Genomic DNA, 13,315 nt, shown 5'->3' on the forward strand with positions numbered 1-13,315 from the left:
CGTCGAAAGCTATGGGAGGGGCTTGGTTCCTCTGAGCAGGTTCCGCAGAATCGGCGAGGGCGAAAGCACTGGTGGCTTCGACAATTTCTTCGATGTATGCGACCGTTGTTCCTTTGTTCACATGTTTGTACTCATTGCTGAAATTCGTGAGCAAAACCGTTGCTTTGCCTCCCCGCAGCTCTGCAATTCCTCTTGCGACGCAAATATTTCGGTTGACCAACAGATGCTGACTGCCTTCAACGACGCCTTCCAAGTCAGGTGATTTAGGGGCGCCGACCTAAATAATGACGCTTGAGCGAGGCGGAATGGTGACTTGTTCTTCCAGCACATTCAAGGCATGGTGTCCTGACGGCGTGCGCGGCGGTAGTGCTTCTTCTGTGGATAACGTTATCGACTTTGTTTTTAGGTTGATGACAGCACCATGGAGGCATAAGAAGTCCATGCCAAGGATGACATCTCTCGAGCAACGCTGTAGGACTACGAAGTCTGTAGGATAAATACGGCCGTTAATGGTGACTCTCGCTGTGCAGATTCCTGCAGGCGTTACGAGATGACCTCCGGCTGTGCGGATTTCAGGGCCTTTCCAAGCTGTCCTAACTTTCTTTAACTTCGCGGCGAACGACCCACTGATGACAGAATAGTCGGCTCCAGTATCGACGAGAGCAGTCACACTGTGGCCGTCGATAAGAACATCGAGGTCGCTAGTTCGCCGTCTCGCATTACAGTTAGGGCGTGGCGTCGGGTCACGGCTGCGTCGGCTTGTTCCGCTGCTTCCATGCTGCGTCGTCAGGCCACCTTCGGTAAATGAGCTTTCGCCGTCAGGGCTTTGCCTGGCTGGCGTTGTGTTCGGAAAGCTCCGTTGCGGCGTCGTCGTCGTCGGAGGATCTTCGGTAGTTCGTCGCACAGCAACCGCACCTCCACCGGTTGCTGCCCTTAGTTTCCCGGATACGGGCTAGGAGACCGGCCCCGCGTTGGGCCAGAGTACTGCCGGTGGTGCGGTGACGTGCGGCGGCTGGGCGACGGCGAACGCGAAGGGCTTCGTGGTGTCCACCGAGTTCCTGTCAGGTAGTCGGCGATGTCACGTGGTCGTTCTCCTGGCTGTGGACGCGGTGCATTGACGGCGAAGCCACGCAGTCCCATCTGTCGGTACTGGCAACGGCGGTATGTGTGTCCGGCCTCGCCGCAGTGGTAGCAGAGCGGGCGATGGTCAGGGGTGCGCCAGACGTCAGTCTTCCTCGGTGCACTGCGCTGGGCCGCTGGCGAAACGGTATGACGTCGGTGGGGGTGGTGGCGGCGGTGGCGTCTGTCGACGGAAGTGCGATGGGGCGGCGTTTTTGCGTGGACGGGGAGGAGCGTTGTGGCGCAGTGCAGCGGCGTAGCCCATAGCTTCCGGCTCGGGCAGCGGTGCGTGGGGAATTTGAAGCGATTGCCGAACTTCTTCTCGCACAATGTCGGCAATTGAATCCACTTGAGGCTGGGCCGAAGGCAACAGCTTGCGCAGCTCTTCCCGCACGATCGCTCGGATCGTTTCACGCAGGTCCTCGGAGTTACTGGCTTGAGCAGCAGCGCAGTCTGCAGTCAGGCGACGATTATACTGTCTGGTGCGCATGTCCAGGGTCTTTTCGATAGTGGTCGCTTCTGCTACAAATTCTTGGACGGTTATCGGTGGGTTTCTCATCAGTCCCGCGAAGAGCTCCTGTTTGACCCCTCGCATGAGGAAACGAACTTTTTTCTCCTCAGGCATGTCTGGATCAGCGTGACGGAATAGTCGGGTCATTTCTTCTGTGAAAATGGCGACATTTTCATTTGGTAGCTGAACCCGAGTCTCCAATAAAGCAGCGGCCCTCTCTTTGCGAGCGACGCTCGCGAACGTTTGAAGGAATGCGCCGCAGAAAACATCAATATGTACGCCGCATGATTCTGGGTACCAGTGTGATCACTGATGCCTAAATAAGTGACTGGCAAATAAGTGACTGGCAAGAAACTGAAATGTGCGCCAGTTTATTTTCACTACCCCTACTGTTCGGTTGTACGGATCTCTCAAATTTCAAGATTGCGAGTTTTGGCAGATCTATATTTAAGTTTGCGGAGTCTGTCAAATGACTTGACAGGCACAGCACATGCTAATATGGGCTTTATCATTGTTTGTTCAGTGGGGTGGTTCAAAATACCACTTTTATTCAGTGCTCATCTTCACACTGAACAATTTAGGTGATGTTGAATGGTTTATGCATATTTTTTTTTCTAAATATAAGCCTTATTTTTTATAGTGCCCCCCCCCCCCAAAAAAAAAAAACATCTTTTTTTTTCTTTGTATCCTGCTCCAAATTTGAACTTTAATGTTTTAAAAGTAAGATTTTGCTGCTCCGAAAATTTCTCCAAATTGTATTTCAGCGTCTGCAACCCTGAATAATGCATATAAAAGTTGTATTTCATTTGTGCCAATCATGAACCAAGCCAGCCTAGAAGCTGCTAAATAAAGTCAAACAATATGGCTTGCATGGCAACAATGAGCAGTTTCAGCAGGTGGAGTGCTTAGTTACTACACTTGACTTGTGATTTCTAAAGTCTTCATGGAAACATGCATGACAAACAAAGCTGGGGCAGAAAGCAAGAATATTTCGTAGATCATTCCTGGTTGACACGAAAATTTGAAAGTGAAATCATTTTGGAGGTACAAGGCATCTTACCAAACGTCTGCAGCTTATATCATTATCATCATGAGCCAGGCTGCACCCACTGCAGGCCGCTTTCATAATCCACCAATCAATACGGTCTTGTGCTTTTTGTTTCCAAGTTATACCTGCGAACTTTTTAATCTCATCGGCCCAACTAGCTTTCTGTCTCCCCCTCGCACATTTGCCGTCACTGGGAGTCCAGTCCGTTTACCCTTCATGACCAGCAGTTATCCTGCCTACGTGCTACGTGCCCGGCCCATGTCCATTTCTTATTCTTGATTTCAGCTATGATATTCGTAACCACGGTTTGTTCCCTGACCCACTCTGCTCTCCTCTTGTCTCTTAAGGTTACACCTATCATTTTCTTTTCCATCGCTTGCTGTGTCGTCCTCAATTTAAGCTGAATCCTCTTTGTAAGCCTCCAGGTTTCTGCACCGTAGGGAATTACCGGCAAAATGAAGCTGGTATATACCTTCCTTTTGAGGGATAGTGGTAGATTACCATTCATGATTTGAGAATGCTGGCTGAATGTGATCTGCCGCATCCTTATTCTTCTAGGTTACAAAACCCCTACTAAGAGATGGCGCTTTAGTATAGCATGCAAGAGGTCGGTGGTTCGAACTCTGGTGCCAGACAATTCCCAACAGTATATTATACAACTATAACGCGGGATGAGGGAACCATTTTAAAAGGAGGTGGGGGGGGGGGGGGGGTTCTGGAGTGCGGCTTCACTGGCGATCACATCTTGACAATGCACTCCCTTGCCGGAGCAGGATTGGCCACCTTGGCGCAGTACTTGGCCACCACCTCCCATGAAATTACCAATTAGATAATATTGTCACGTGCTTGTCAAAAAGAAAGACAATGGCAGTTGTGCGTGTGCCATGAAGTACAATGAAATGGATGAAAAAGAACTCTTTTGCGCGTTCTATTAAAATAACCGACCAGCTTCTGGTGTCTCAATGTCTGCGGCAGGACCTCTGTTTTGACGTCGTGACACTGGTGGAGGTGCTGGAGCCTACAACCTGATGCAGGACAGTCTTGCTCGGACCCGTTCACCTAATTCAGAGACTCGGCCCCTCGTCACGACTCCAGTGCACCGATTCAGTCGGCGCCTACTAGGCCTAAGTCCGGAGTCCGCACCTGTTCCGCCTCTTTCCAGCATGCTAGCTCCTACGACATCCACGCTGATACCGCCATCGCAAACCACTCTTTCCTCGCAGTGACTCTTGAACATCCTCGCGTTTCTGAAGTTTTTCGTGGGGAAGAGTACGAGGATGTCGAGGACTGGCTCGAACGGTTCGGACGGGTCCCTATATCCGACCATTGGAGCGAACAGCACAAACTTGGCCGTGCATATTTCACACTGGAAGATAGTGCTCGCACGTGGTATGAGAACCACGAGGCTACATTCCAATCTTGGGAAGATTTCCGTCGAAAGCTCCTCGCTATGTTCTTGAACTCGGACCGACAGGATCGCGCACAGCAACTGATTGAGGCCCGCGTGCAAATACCCGATGAAACAGCTGCCATGTACACAGAGGGTATGATCTGTTTGTTCTGACGATCTGACCCTGACATGCCCAAGGCAAAGAAAGTGCGTCACCTAATGCAGGGTGTTTAGGAACAAGTGTTTGCGGGCCTCGTACGAAATCCACCTACAACAGTAGATGAATTCATAAGAGAGGCGACTGTCATCAAGCGCGCACTGCAACAACGGTGCCGACATATTGACCGCCTGCCGAACTACACGGCAGTAAGTGCTGCAGCTCAGAACACTGTCGTATGCGAAAGTTCCCTGTGACAAATGATTAGTGAAATACTGCGTGTGGAACTTCGGGCTCTCTGCGTTCCCCCTACCCAACCGCCAGTCGCATCTGTTGCCGAAATCGTCCGCCAGGAGTTGAGGCAAGCCATTGCACCACCCGCGCCAAGTCCTGAGCCACATTCAGCGAACTACGCTGATGTGGGCCGTCGCCCTCCACCGACATTCGTGGCGACGCCCTTCCAGCCACGACCCGCTGCCGTACCTTGGTGGCTACAGGATTCTACGGGACGACCACCAGTTCGCCGAACTGACTTATGGCGCATGGCCGACCGTCGACCTATTTGCTTCCGCTGCGGAGAACCCGGTCACATTGCCCGCTATTGCCGTCATGGCGATTCCGGGATTGGGAACTTTTCTCGTCCCGCTTCTTTCCGCTCTGAAGTCCGTCGTGCCCACGATGCCTGGCCAAGCAACCCCACCGCGTCACTGGCGATCTCCATCGCCTGCGCGTCACCGTGACTTCCCTCAGAGCTACGCGGACGACACCAGAGGCCGTTCACCTAGCCCGCGCCGGGGAAACTAACTGCTGCGACCTCGGGGGGCAAGGTTGCCAATCGTCCAGACACTGAAAAGTTCCCCCTATCATCGCAAGAAGGTATGACGACAACGACGACGAATACTAATGCCAATGAAGTTGTACGTGCCGATCTTAGCGTTCTCATTGACGGACATCACGTTACAACACTGGTCGACACTGGTCGACACTGGCGCCGACTTCTCAATCATGCGACAAGAGCTCGCCGACCGCCTTAGAAAGGTCAAGACACCGTGGACAGGGCCGCACATAAGGAGTGCTGGTGGTCAGCTGATGACTCCCACGGGTAAATGCACCACTCGACTTTGCATCGGAGATTCTAGCTTCGTGGCCACTTTCGTCCTTTTGCCAGACTGCTGTAAAGAGTTAATTTGGGGCATGGATTTTCTTCAAGATCATGGCGCTGTTATCAACATCCCTCAACGTATGGTGACGTTTTGCGCACATCCATATGCCGACCACAGCAGTGACGAACCACGCGGCCGTTTGCGAATAGCTGACGATGTGACACTCCCACCGAGATCCTGCTGCCTTGTGTCGGTGTCCAGTGGGTGGCCTTGCTATAAAGATGTGGTAACAGAGCACATGGTCGCTGTTTTGTTCATGCAATGCATTTCCATCGCGAGAGGCATCTGGGTGCTTACTGGTGGACAGACAGAAGTGCTTCTCACAAACTTCAGCAACGAGCGCTGAAGGAGGGTACCACAATTGCCTACTACGACGATGTAGACCTAGCCAGGGATTGTTTTGCTTTGCAACCAGACGACGCGACTGTCCCTGCCTCGACAACTTTACGGGTGTACATCTGCTCTACGCTGCTGCCCTCTAATAGGAAGCACCTGCTTGAACTTGTACACGATTCGAAGACTGCTTTTCGCGTACGTCAAAGGTCCAGCAAACACCATTGACCAAGCACCGCATCATTACTGAAGACAACACGCGACCGATTCGGCAGAACCCCTACCGTGTGGCTCCGAAAGAGCGCGAGGAAATTTAGAAGCAAGTACACAAGATGCTCGCGGATGACGTCATACAATCTTCGAAAAGTCCTTTGGCGTGCCCCGGGGTTCTGGTCAAGAAAAAAGACGGCAGCTTGCGCTTCTGTATTGATTATCGCAAGTTGAACCAAGTCACGAAGAAAGACGTCTATTCACTGCCCCGCATAAACGATTCACTCGATCAGCTGCATCATGCCCGCTATTTCTCTTCAATGGACCTTCGAAGCGGCTACTGGCAGATAGAAGTTGACGCGAGAGATCGTGAAAAAATGGCCTTCGTGACGCCCGATGGCCTGTACGAATAAAGGTGCTTCCTTTTGGGTTGTGCTTGGTGCCAGCCCTTTTTCAGCCTCTCATGGACACCGTACTATCAGGCCTGAAGTGGCAAACATGCTTGGTCTATCTGGACGATGTATTTGTATTCTCAGCAACATTCGAGGAACATCTCGACTGTTTATTCACCGTCCTCCAAGCCATACGTTCAGCCGGCCTTACTTTAAAACCGGAAAAATGTCATTTTGGTTTCAACAGCTTCCTAAACCACGTCGTCAGTCACGAGGGTGTTCGACATGACCCGGCCAAAATAGACGCCGTAGCGCAATTTCCTGCACCACGCGACAAAAACGCCGTGAGACGCTCCTTAGGGTTGTGCGTCTATTACCGGCAATTTATTCTTTTCGTCAAAAAGAAAGACAATGGCAGTTGTGCATGTGCCATGAAGTACAATGAAATGGATGAAAAAGAAGAACTCTTTTGCGCGTTCTATTAAAAGAACCGACCTGTTTCTGGTGTCTCAATCTCTGCGTCAAGACCTCTGTTTGACGTCGTGACAATATAACCTAGGACGTATTGGGTATCAGCTTTATGGTGCATACCATGAAACTGCATGTAAGACAATGTATATCTTGTAGCATCAACTTGATCGCCTTGTAAACAACTACCTATGTTATGAGTTTGTGTCAGCTGCCTTGTTCGTTGTGTTTCGTCTCTGCCATAGTAGTAAACACGATACCATGCATGGCTAGTTTGTTGCCGTTTGATGCAGTCATGAGGCCAGTTGTAGTTAGAAAAAAAAATTTAATGGAAAAGAAATAACAGCCCTTTCCCGCTTTTCAGTACTCCTTGGAGCCGGAACTGGAAAAAAGTACAAGAACGGAAGCTTTACTTCAAAGGTTGTGCCAAGCGTTCTTTTATGGTGCAGCCTTTACTAACTACACTTGTCTGAAGCCTTTAGCCGTCTGCGGTCTGAAACAAAGAAAACATCAATATAAAAAGTTGACTTGCACAGGTGGTGTAAAATATTGCAGCTCTTTGAAGCCTGCAGGGTGATATGAATAAATACATAAACCACCGTTTTTTGAGTGTCATAATTGAGAGAAGGATCACGGGGTGCAGTGGGCCTGCTGGACCAGCCCCTGGAGTTGTCTGGGTCTCGGCAGCGCAAGAAGGTCGAGCGGCTGGATGTCAGCTTCCGCACGGCGAGCCGTGAGCGGCCTCCGCCCGAGCAAGGCAAGGGCACTGCCCTGGGTGATTGCCCCCGCATCGAGCACAACATCAGTCGTGAGCGCTCGGAGGGCCTCAAGGGACTACACCGGCTGCTCTTTGGCCGCCCGGGAGCTGTGAGCACATCCTTCTCTCCCTCTTATCTTTTGGGACAGGCCTTAACAAGCCTTACAATTGTCAGAGCTCGGTTGAAATAAATAAGGTCTAAAGTAATGTAATTAACAGAAATAACCAAGGATTAATCACAATAATTGACTCTAAATTGCCAAAAACGCTTCAGAAACATGCAGCTGACTCGCTAAGCGAGTGAATTCCCTCCCCTTACCTTTTGCCAGTGCTGTGTTGCTAAAGGGGGGAACAACCTGAGAGAACTTGTCGCATACCACGTGTATCTAAACTGCCCAAAGCACAGCAGAAATGAGCACACTTGCTGCACACTGTGCTTGAGAATCTTCCTATCAAGTCTACTCCTGCTGGGGAAACCCTACAGGCTTTAGTCAAACATTTAAAGTCATTGTTGGCGTGGTAGACCGAGAACTGGGAACTTAAAACAGGGGAATTGCTGGCGACTGTGTTGTGCACTTCAAGCAGAACTTTTTGTTGGGCTAGTTGGTGCATGTTTTACAGAAGGAATGGGGCACAGACAAAACGAACACAAAAAGTGCAGCATTCTTCCATGTCACCTTTTGTGTTAGTCTATTTTGCGCCTTATTCCTTCCGTAAAACTATGCACTTCCTCGTAACTCTAAACAGTGAGGCTGCATTTGCATTTTCTAAGGTGCATTTTCAAAGGAGCAATGACAATAAATTTCCGTATTTCGCCGAATCCAGCACGTGCTCTGAATCGGTGCCATCGAGCGTGACATCGAGTGCTGCTAAGATCGCCAGACACAGCACTTCGTCTGCATCAAGGCCAATAGCGTGTATGGATCGTCGACCCTTCATTTGCTGAGGCATTTACTAACTAAGGAAGAAATCGATGCGAATGCGAGACGTCAAGACGCCGTATGCACTGTACTCGAATCAGCGCCAGCGATGCAGAAAAAATTTGAACTGATGCAGCCGACTCTTGAAAGAGATGCTCTATGTCTGAAAAAAAAAAAAAAAATCTGAACAGGACCTAAAGAAAATGGAGGGAAGACAAAAGAGGAAAAGAGTGCACTAGGACACCAAGCTACTCTGCTAGAGCTTTTTGAGGAAAACACATGTGCTGAACTTTCAAAGCCCGTTTTCTCAAAATGGATTTTTTAGCTAAATGTAGTGCTGAGGAAAGCGATTTCTCATAGAGTGCTCATCAAATGTGTGTGCCGTTTCTTTTATTCCGCTCTTAGATGATTTTGCCAGGGTATAACAAGCTTCTTTTTTTGAAAATTGGTGCCATAAATTATTAATAAACAATTGATTTTTGATAAATGTCATAACTACTGGCTACATCAAATTCAAAGTTGCATAAAATGTTTTTTTTGGGGGGGAAATAGGGGAAAAAAAAACGGCGCTTTAGTTCTCTGGAATATCTATCCAGGGATGACCATAAATAATTTCAGCCTTCGGTATGTCCTGGGATTTCTTCCGGCTCTTCCTCAGGCACGCAAGTGAACCACCCAGTTAGACCTGAGTAACTCTAGAACACAATTTCATGAAGAATCCCTTGCTGGATTTCGTGCCGACCGGTTGTGCGCCCGTGCGCTTGCGATCTTCAGCGTCAGCGTAACTCTGGCCGACTGGGTTCGCCCTACGTCACCTCCTGCCGCCGCCGACCTTCGACGACAGTGTAGGTCTGACTTACTGGACTTGCCCTATGCCATCTACAGACGCCGACAAGAGCTCTCGCGAGTGTGCCCCGTCCTCGGACTCCAGTGACCGTGCTTCCATCTTTCCTGTCTCTCCTATCCCCTCAGTTTGTTGTTGCTTCTTCTTCCTCTTTTCTACACCTTTAGTCCTACCCTTTACCCCTCCTCACCCCCATCCCTTGTGAGCTACTGTCGCGGTGTCGCTCACTGAAGCAGACAATAACGGGGCTCACTTTTCTCCTCCTTTCTCTTTCTTAAGAATCACTCAGCAATTTCATGAAACTTTGCAGATTTTTTATTTATTTATTTATAGATACTGCGATCTGTTCCCAGATCTTAGCAAGGTGCTTATACATAAAAAATACAATTTAGCACACATAAATTGCAGGCTTTCATCAAACATTTTTAAGAAATCAAAAGGAGGAAAAAACAAAAACACTGGTAACAAGTGAATGAAATAACACAAAGAAATTCATAGCATATTCAGATGTCTTTCAAACATGGCTAAAGACTTCTGAGAAACTACATTGTTATTATGATTATTCCAGTCCGTTATTGTCCGGGGGAAAAAAAGAATACTCAGGTTATTCCTTGTGGTAAAGGGAACTATGATTAAAGCATGTCTTTGCCTTGTTTCATAACCCGTTGAGAAAGAAAAATAATGTGATGTGTTGATGTTATGACTATTTACGAGCTCATATAAAAATTTTAATCGGCAGACAAAGAAAAATAATGCGATGTGTTGATGTTATAATGACCATTTACGAGCTCATATAAAAATTTTAATCGGCAGACACTGTTGCGCTCCGTCACAGGAGGTAGTCCACTGTGTTTAACTAGCTCGCTCACAGATGCGCAGCCATAGGAATTAAAAATTTATCGAACTTCTTTATGCTGTACACGTTCAAGTTTTTTAACATTCATTGAAGTGAATGGGTCCCAGATAATCACTACATATTGCAACAACGGTCGAATGTATGAATTGTAGGTTAAGAAACAAACAGTAGGTGTGGATGACTTCAATGTGCATCTCAAGAAAAACAGCTTGCGCAAAGAACTAAAGACAATAGTATCAATGTGCTTATTTCAAGAAAGACTATTGGTAATCCACAGGCCCAAATATTTGTACTGTGTTACTTCTAATAGCGATACACCGTTCACACCATACAGTCGCCAACCGATTTTTCTGACCTGGCGGGGACCAAAAAGAAGTCCGAAAAATCGAACAGTCCGAAAAATTCGTGTTTGTCAGAAATATGAGCTTTATTGCATCAGGCAGGGTTGAAAAAGGCCATGATTCTGTCTTGCCTCATACTACGCTTAGAAGATATTTGATTCGCCCGTATTTGCGCCAACGTGACATCGTCACCGTAAATGCTCGACAAAAGCGTCGCCGCGGTGGCGATCTCCGCTGCCCACAGCTGCGGGCAATCATCGTCGTAATCATCTGAACCACTCTCTGGCTGCAGCAAAACTTGGTGAAGAATTTCTTCGTCTGTGGGCTCCGCGCACGAAATTGTCATCGTCCCCACGAGCAAAGTCTTAAATGTCATTGTGGCAGGCACATTCACTTCAACACTGCGCAGCTCCGCCTCTTCCCTGTACGGTGCGATGACAACAGTTCTGACCACTGTAGCTGACCAAAGACGAAAAAGTGGTCCCGTGCCGCGTTTTCTAAAGCGGACATGGCCTCCAAAACTTGAAATAGGACAGTTTCTTTCTGATCTCGGGGGCAAGAAAGCCATTTTAAAATTTAGCCACCAAGCTTAGTCAAGCCAGCAGAAAATCCTACGTGGCGGCATCCATACAGATTCGTGGCGCAGCTCAAAACAAGCGATTTAGTTCAAAAAAATTCAACTTTTGGGGGCGAATTCGTTCGAAAAATTTGCCGAAAAAATGCATTAAGGGAACCTTGACGGTGCTCTTTTGAAGTCCAAAATATCTAACAAGTCCGAATTTTTGGAGTTCGAAAAATCAGTCGGTGACTGTATTTATAATGAAGAGATCTTTTTTTGTTCGCAATTCTCATATAAATAGTTTTATCAAAATTAATTACCATTTGCCATTTTTCACACCATGCAATGTCTTTTGCCAGGTCTTTATTTAGGCACACCTGATCATCAACTGAACAAACCTTAACATATGAAATGCAGTCATTTGCATTAAGTTTCACGCAAACAGAAAGGTCTACCACAATGTCGTTAATAAATAATAAGAACAAAAGTGGTCCTGGAACTGACAGGAGACAACTTCAACACTTTCAGAAGAAACATTGTTTAAGGTGACGAATTGGCATCTGTATATAGGTAGGCCGTAATCCAAGCAAGTATCTGATCGTTTTTTACGCGCACGGACATGAGCTATTTTGTCATGGTGCTGTCGACTGCCTGCCGCAGTAAAGAAGTTCCTCGCCTCACTAACTTGTGAAGCGGGTGTGGCGATCGTACGTTCGCTGTGAACTTCAGAAAGAGCCCCGCTATCACTCAGGACAGGGAAGATAACAAACTTGCGGCGAACAAATGGCCGTGTGACCTAGGCCTAACTCAAGTACGAGCCCGTCGGTTGTCGACAACTGAAAGCGGCAGTGTTTTGGAACTTCAGTTACAGGACGGCAAGTAAAAAAGCAGAAGTGAAGCTACGGGAGATGGCAATCTTTGCAATGGTAGAAGGGAAGTGCAATCTTCTCGCTAAACGCACGGATGTTGCGGGTTCTGGGGGAACCCCCCCCTCCCGTCTGACGTGAACTGCGTGACAGGGTCGGCAGAGTGGAGTTCGCTGTGCGTTGGCAAACAACAGAAAATCAATCCGTTTACGATGAACGTGCTCGCCGCCCGCGCAATGAAGGCTACTGGCAACAGGTAGAGTGCTTGTAACGACGAGTGCGCACCGATGAACATATTGCGCCGCAGCCTCCACTCGAAAATGTGGCAATGTTATGTGAAAAAGAAACTAACACCTCGCTGCTCTTTTGAGAATAAACGTTCTTTTGTTTTACTAGCTGAGGGATCACCTGTAATTTTCGCTGCGAAAAAATTTTTTCCGCGCCCCGTCAGTTTCGTGGTAGTGGGGTTCGACTGTAGCTTTGTTGCGAAAAGCACCCTCATCATCTTCCTCGAAGCTGAAAAAGAGGCGCACGACAAGCATAGCCTTCATTACCTCCAAAGCTGTGGGTTGCATCGGCACCTCATCCTCGTCGTCCTCACCCATGTCGATGACGTGCACTTCTCCGTCAGTCACTTGCATGATGATATCGTCGTTGGTGATAGTGCTACAGTCAAAACACGCGATAACGAAGTTCCGAGGGAACGAAATTCTCACCGCAACGAAATATTTTCGGAGCACCGCCGAACGCCCATAGGAGTCAATGCACTTCGTAACTCACGACTACGAAAAATATTCATACCGCAGTCCCTCATTAACGAAATTTTTTATACACGAGTGCGCAAATAATCTACCCTCGCAACATTTACATTCGAAAACTGCTGGAATACATTCATTCTACACTTCAATTGTGCAAAACTATCGCTAAGCGCACTTGAGAAGCAGCTGCCATCATTGTTTACAAAAGAAACGTAAAGCTGGCGACAATGATGATGATGATGGTTTGCCGAAACACCTGCTCGTTATCGCGGACTACGTACGAGGCCAAATCAACATTCCCCATGGAGTTTCGTTCGTTGGCTTAGCTCTGTGCTTGGCTTTGTCGGCTTTATTCCACACACGGTTGCGTGTGTGGAGCCATTTGTGGAAAGTGTGCTTGGTCGCTTGGAGCAATGTGAGCCGTGGGTTGCGATTGCTTCATTTGATTTCGCTGCCTGCGAAGATGCCGCCCCCAACGAAAAAGCGGAAGTTGATCATGCTGGAAAATAAGGCTTATCGGCAAGGTCGAAAAGGGCAGAAAAAAGATAGACATCACCGAAGAATTCAACATTGCTTGCAGCTCGTCCACTGTTCTCAAGAACAAGGCCTCCATTCTTGGTGCA

At 48.2% G+C, this 13,315-nt stretch overlaps 1 protein-coding gene across 2 annotated transcripts in view; it reads left to right on the plus strand.

Annotated features, from left to right (window-relative positions):
* The window catches only part of LOC119163343 (uncharacterized), a 59,399-nt gene that overhangs the window by 10,987 nt on the left and 35,097 nt on the right, over nt 1-13,315 (plus strand). For both annotated transcript variants that reach the window (XM_037415324.2, XM_037415325.2), the window contains exon 3: nt 7,435-7,658. In XM_037415324.2, coding sequence (XP_037271221.2) covers nt 7,435-7,658 — 224 coding nt within the window. The remainder of the gene's footprint in view (nt 1-7,434; nt 7,659-13,315) is intronic.

The sequence above is a fragment of the Rhipicephalus microplus genome, chromosome 9 (genome assembly GCF_043290135.1).
Source record: "Rhipicephalus microplus isolate Deutch F79 chromosome 9, USDA_Rmic, whole genome shotgun sequence".
Taxonomy (NCBI): Eukaryota; Metazoa; Arthropoda; class Arachnida; order Ixodida; family Ixodidae; genus Rhipicephalus; species Rhipicephalus microplus.